This window comes from Bidens hawaiensis, unplaced genomic scaffold, assembly GCF_021521415.1.
Source record: "Bidens hawaiensis isolate Kalapana, Puna unplaced genomic scaffold, B.hawaiensis_p1.1 tig00015613_1, whole genome shotgun sequence".
Lineage (NCBI taxonomy): Eukaryota > Viridiplantae > Streptophyta > Magnoliopsida > Asterales > Asteraceae > Bidens > Bidens hawaiensis.
The window spans coordinates 6,647-12,871 of record NW_027492397.1 but is presented as its reverse complement, the minus strand read 5'-3'; the positions used below and the strand labels follow the sequence as shown (position 1 = coordinate 12,871).

At 35.1% G+C, this 6,225-nt stretch overlaps 1 protein-coding gene across 3 annotated transcripts; it reads left to right on the top strand.

Annotated features, from left to right (window-relative positions):
* The first annotated feature begins 307 nt into the window (after nt 1-307).
* Nucleotides 308-5,491, top strand: LOC143549506 (homeobox protein knotted-1-like 2). Of its 3 annotated transcripts, none has more exons than XM_077040406.1 (7): nt 308-1,059; nt 2,332-2,613; nt 3,212-3,332; nt 3,428-3,621; nt 3,716-3,847; nt 4,930-5,066; nt 5,161-5,491. In XM_077040406.1, exons 1-7 carry the CDS (start codon nt 520-522, stop codon nt 5,162-5,164), a joined length of 1,410 nt encoding a protein of 469 aa, XP_076896521.1. In that variant the 5' UTR covers nt 308-519; the 3' UTR covers nt 5,165-5,491. The 3 variants fall into 3 exon arrangements, with proteins under 3 accessions (XP_076896521.1, XP_076896520.1, XP_076896519.1); XM_077040405.1 differs by having other exon boundaries at nt 5,153-5,491; XM_077040404.1 differs by having other exon boundaries at nt 5,150-5,491.
* Nucleotides 5,492-6,225: the final 734 nt, after the last annotated feature.

The window sequence follows — 6,225 nt, the reverse complement described above, 5'->3', positions numbered from 1 at the left end:
CATAGCAATATTAAGCTACAAACCGCTACACCCTAAAATAAAAATCGTCCACTCTGCTAATGTGACGCCACATATTAAAACACTTTCGAATATAGTCCTTCCACTACATATAGCCTATATTCAATCCCCACACAAATTACCACCATCTTTTTCTAGGATGAATTTGCCGACATTTATGAATTATTCAGTGGTTTAAATAAGGTATATTACCCAAACCAAAATCATGTTTCATATGGTCACGGTGTGAAAGAATTATGATATTTTATCAATTTTCGATATGAACATAATTAAATATATTATCTATTATCTAATAATAATAAAAGAAAAAAAACAGTGGACACCTCAAAAACAAATATAATTAGTTTTTTGTGGTTACTTTTATTTCATTCCCCTCCAAAATTTCCAACTATGTCACTTTCTTCTGCTCTTTCATCCACTCCTGCAATTGTACCCTCCATTTAACCTATAAAAACCTACTCAGTTTCATATTATTCAATCTTTACTCCACAATTCTCTTCAATGGCGTTTCATCCTAACCATCTCTCACAAGAGATGGCCCTACAACAACATTTCACCGATACCGACAACATTTCCGTCTTTCGTACAATATTACCCGACCACAACCACAACCACAACCTCGCCATCGGTGGGCAGCCCTCCCCCTCTTCCCGTGCTGCCGGAAAAGACCACTGGCTTAACAGCGCCATCCTCCGGCAGCAGGGCCAGTTCGGGGGTGGGCCCACCGATGACAGTAGTATTAATAGTAATAATAATAATAATTTTCTAAACTTGCAAACGAATAATAATTCGGAGTCTGGTGTGACAACATCTTCTCACCATCATCATCACACTGGGAATAATAATAATAATATTAATAGTAACAACAACAACAACCAGTGGCTATCGAGATCGATGTTGCAGAGGAACGTTAGTGATGTTAGAGGAGACGACATCGTTTCGCAAGTTTCCAGTGATTCGATTATCGCTGCGGCTGCCATGTCGTCACATGATTCGCCGGATTTGAATAATCAGTCAAGAAACATCGTCGCTGGTGGCCAGGTTACATACCCTCAAAATATTTCAATCAATTTTCAACGGTTTTAGTTCTTACATGTACCGACACCTTTTGACTTTTAATCTCACACCGTTTCTGACAGCCGTCTAGTCACGGTTATCCACATATTGTGTAAACGGCTTTTCTAATCAATAGTTTTCTTTTCAAAGTTGTCCGTCCATGGTTAGAATAGTTGTTCGGATATTGTTTAAACGGCCGTTATGTCCAATAATTTTCAAGATATTTTTTTTATTAAATTTGCTATCTAAGTGTTGATATTGTTCAAACGACCGCTTTGTTCAAAATTTTCATTTTTATTTTTCAAAATTTTCATCTTGGTTGTTTGGCCTAGCTTTTTTAGTTTTTTTTTTGTGTTTGATTTGGCTTTTTAAGCTTATGCTTATTAGGTTATATAAGCTAATTTGAAAAACTTTATTTGAAGATGGTTTTTTTTGCTTATTTAAGAAGTTTATTTGTGTAAGGGTGTAAGTTACACATTCGCCCTCAAGTGATGATGGACTAGTAATTATTAAAGCAACTTGTTACTATAGCAAATTAAAAAATGGTAGATTTAACTACTTATTGTGAGTTTAGCAGCTTGTAGAATATAAGCTAATTCAAGCACTTAAAAGAGCTTATCAAATAATAGAAAATAAGCTATAAGCTACTTTAAAATATAAGCATAAGCTAAAAAATAAAAAGCTAGGCCAAACACCCCAAAGTGTGTTTTTTAATCGTGTAAAACAAGATTAGGTGGTCTAGTTTTTTTTTTTCTTTTGTTATCAGTGTTTTGGGATTGCTTATATAAGCAATTTATGACTTACTAACTTTTGAGAAAGTAAAAAAATGTCGTATTGTGTGGTTATTGTAAGAAGATAATAAGTTACAAAAATTATAACTTATTAACTTATGAGAAAGATTATAAGAATATAAAATAGGAAATCCAAAGGACCAAAACACCTTCTTAATATTTTTTTTAACTGCCTCCGAAACTCTAGTCTATTCCGTTAGCTTCGTAGCCTACCATAATTTTTTATTTTATTATTTTGCAAATGCTCTGTTTTACTGTCGATGCGATTATCGATAATAATTTCTTAATAAACCTAGGGATTTGCAAATCAGATTACGGTACTTATAAAACCAGTTTGACCTACATCTTGGTACAGTTTTTGACCTGTTACCAGTCATAGGTTTTAGCGTTTGAATAGTAATAACACTTCGAGCAACGTGCCCTACATAGGTTTAGACTTTGATGATTCTTGTGACTATGTTTACAGGTGGACAATAATAATAATAATGGCGGTGAGCTAGCGGACACCGAGGTAGCCGGTGAAGCCGTAAACTGGCAAAATGCTCGGTACAAAGCAGAGGTGTTATCACACCCGCTTTACGAGCAGTTGTTATCAGCTCATGTGTCGTGTTTGCGAATTGCGACTCCCGTGGATCAGCTACCGAGAATTGACACGCAGCTGGCACAGTCGCAGAATGTGGTAACGAAGTATTCTGGTCTTGCTGGTCAGGGTAATATTGGTGATGATAAGGAGCTTGATCAGTTCATGGTATAAGCATAATATTGAGACTTAATTAATTTAGCGACTTGCACTGTTTCTTGGATCGGTTTTGGGCTAAAACCAAAGCAAAAACCGAAATTTAATTTTTTGAGTTTTTGAAATCTGTGCAGTTTCGCTATTTTAATTGAGTTTGGTTAAGTTTTAATTTTGTTATTTGAGTTTGAAAATTTTGGACCGAAAAGTAAAATTGGCAAAAAATAATGCATGTAGGTCTAAATTTTTTTTACCTAATAATTAATTTAATTATTTTACATATGGGTTAAAATATTTAAGTTAAACTATATATTAAATTTTTATAAATTACATAAAATTCAAAATAAACCTTGAAAATCTTTAAGCTCGGTTCGGTTTTAATTACATGTAAAACCGAATCCGGACCGAAAGTTTGATCTTTTTTTAACTTAAACATGAAGCCAAACTAACGGTTCTTGTTTCATTTCGGTTATATCGGATTGGTGTTTCCGGTTTTGGATTGGTTTTTTCGGTTTCAAGTATATCCCTATCATTAATATTATTATGATTAAGTTATTATGATTATTCAAAAAGTTTAAACCTTTTTATTTGATTATTTTGTGTCCTAATGCAGACTCATTATGTTCTGTTGCTATGTTCTTTCAAAGAACAACTGCAACAACACGTTCGTGTACACGCGATGGAAGCAGTAATGGCATGTTGGGAAATCGAGCAGTCATTACAAAGCTTAACAGGTTTTGTAACTTTGTATGCATCTTCATTTAATTTGTTTAATGCTAGTGTTAAGGATGGAGGTTTTAAGGTTTTTACGTGTTGGTTGTGGGGTCAGGGGTGTCGCCTGGTGAAGGGACGGGTGCAACAATGTCGGATGACGAAGAAGATCAAGTGGACAGTGATGCGAATATGTTTGATGGGAGCTTTGATGGACATGATAGCATGGGATTCGGGCCTCTTGTCCCGACTGAGAGCGAGAGATCTTTAATGGAGCGGGTGAGGCAAGAGCTAAAACATGAGTTGAAACAGGTCGGGTTTTTTTTAATAATCATATTTAACATGTTAATTATTTTTAACATTTTAAAATGTTTATTATTGGTTTTGTTGTGGTGTTTGTTAATAGGGTTACAAGGAGAAGATTGTGGACATTAGGGAAGAGATATTGCGTAAAAGAAGAGCTGGAAAACTGCCTGGAGATACGACGTCGGTTTTGAAATCATGGTGGCAATCACATGCCAGATGGCCATACCCTACCGTGAGTTTTACTTCATCCACATCTTTTAAATATGGCCACCCAAAATCTATGTAATGAGCAAATCTAAGAGTCTTTTATCATGAAAACGGACAACAAAGCAAATTACCAAAATAAATTTGTTATAAATATAAATTATATTTTCATAAATATTGGCTTTATTTAACCTGATTAACACGCTTACAACTTGATTGTTATCCGCCACCTGTTTGACACATTTATATATGAGTTAAATGCGTTGCGTTTGGTTACATGATTTTAAGTGTGTGTGGGCTAGGGCTGATTTTTTTGACACAAATAAGAATGGGGAAATTTCTCAAAAATAAATATATGAATAGTCAGTTTTTCCAAAATAAACGTTTACTTTTCAAATTTCCCAAAGCAAACATGTTCTCTAGCGTTAAAATGTTGGTTACGTGAAGATCTTTGTGCAAAACTCATTCCTCGTGGACACCATAGAGACTCGATACGTGTGATCTTAGTGGTGATTGTACAAATCTTTGTGTAGGATGCACAAAGTTTTACTATCTTAGTAAATCTTTGTGTAGGATGCACAAAGTTTTACTATCTTAGTGCATCCTGCCAACGACAATTGATTTCTTTGCGTGGGACGCGCTAAGATATATACAGCCACCACACTAAGGTTTGTACGGTCCGCGTTAAGTTTACACATGCCAAGTCTCTAGCGTCCACATGGAGTATGTTATCACATAAAGATCTCCACGCACACATTTTCGCACTATGAATACCTGTTTATCTTGGGAATTGAAAATTTAATATTTGTTGTTCGACAATTGACCATTCATATGTTTATTTTGGGAAATTTTCCATAATAATATGGGTCATGTTCGGGTTGAACAGTTTTAACTCCCAACCCGTCAATCCAACACAATGGAAACCCCTGCGTTGACTTAATAATTCAAAAGTTGTACACACGTTTATGAACTTTACATGTACATCAGACTCACTGGTCAACTCCGAAAGCATTATACTACATGTTTTACTTTTTTAAAAGATGGTTTGCTACCCTTCTTACATATCTTGGGTGACAAGCTAAAAAGTTACTGAATTACTTTGATTCATAGGAAGAAGATAAGGCAAGATTAGTGCAAGAAACAGGCCTGCAGTTAAAGCAGATAAACAACTGGTTTATTAATCAACGGAAACGAAATTGGCACAGCAATCCATCTTCTTCTACCGTCTTGAAAACGAAACGCAAAAGGTATTACATTTTCTAGAGTTATAGCATGTTTTTATCATAATGTAACGATTCACGAATTACCTGCCAACCCTAATTACAAAAAGAAGCAATGCAGGTGACAAAAGCAGTGACCATAACATCTGAATCAAGAAATTACAAACGGAACAAAGATCTTATGGGAGGTTACAAGAAAAGGGGAACGGGGCGACAAGATGAAAATGGGACAGGTATACGTTAAGAAGTTAAGACTCTCGAAAGTCATCTATATAGGCCAAATCTGAACCTAGGATATACCCGTTGCGTATGTCATGGTGTATCTTTCAGTTTTGTTAATTAATACGATACGGGTTTATGGTTATTGGGGACACAGAATAAGAAAATATGCATGCGTGCTGTATGTGCAATAGTGTACATGGATACAGTAGTTTTGTATCTTTTTCATTCTACTTTTAGTTTTGGATATGGTGATTTGGATTTAAATGCGTAAATGTTACCATGTTAATATGTTGCTTTAGAACCTTGGGCCTGTGCTTTATATGTTAAGGAACTAAACTTTTCTAATTCACTCCATTAATGTGTACTGCCATAAGTGTAGTCGCGGTCTATATTGCCAACTCTAGAGAACATATATCTGTGTACTTGACTCTTGAGAGTCAAAAGTGCACCAGATGTGGGCGTGTTCCGTCTCTGGAGAGTGGATAGGGTGGGTGCAATTCATGGTCGTCCATCGGTAATCCAGTGAAAAGAGAAGAACTTGAAAGATATATTTTAAACAATTTTGTCTATCAGCACTAAATTCAGCTTTTCTTTTTTTGACATAAATTACAACTTTTTAATTGACATTTATTGGTGCATAAGTTATTTTCCCCAACTTTTGATCACTCCTCTATATGCTCTATAATAGTCCTGACTAACCCAACATGCAAGAAAACAAAAGGCCAGACGGGCATTTAAGCATAACGTTCAGTGTGCGTTCAGTGTGCGAGTAACTGATAAAAGAAATTTGTAACTTATAAACATGTAAATGTGCATCTCATAACGTATCAAACTGTAAGCTGTACCTTTTGTATAAACTTGCAATAAGAAATATTGTAATAGCAACGAGGAAGAAAAAACAAAATTGAAACTGTCTTTTCAGCAAATAGATGTCAGCAGAATAAATAGAAATATTACAATAGGA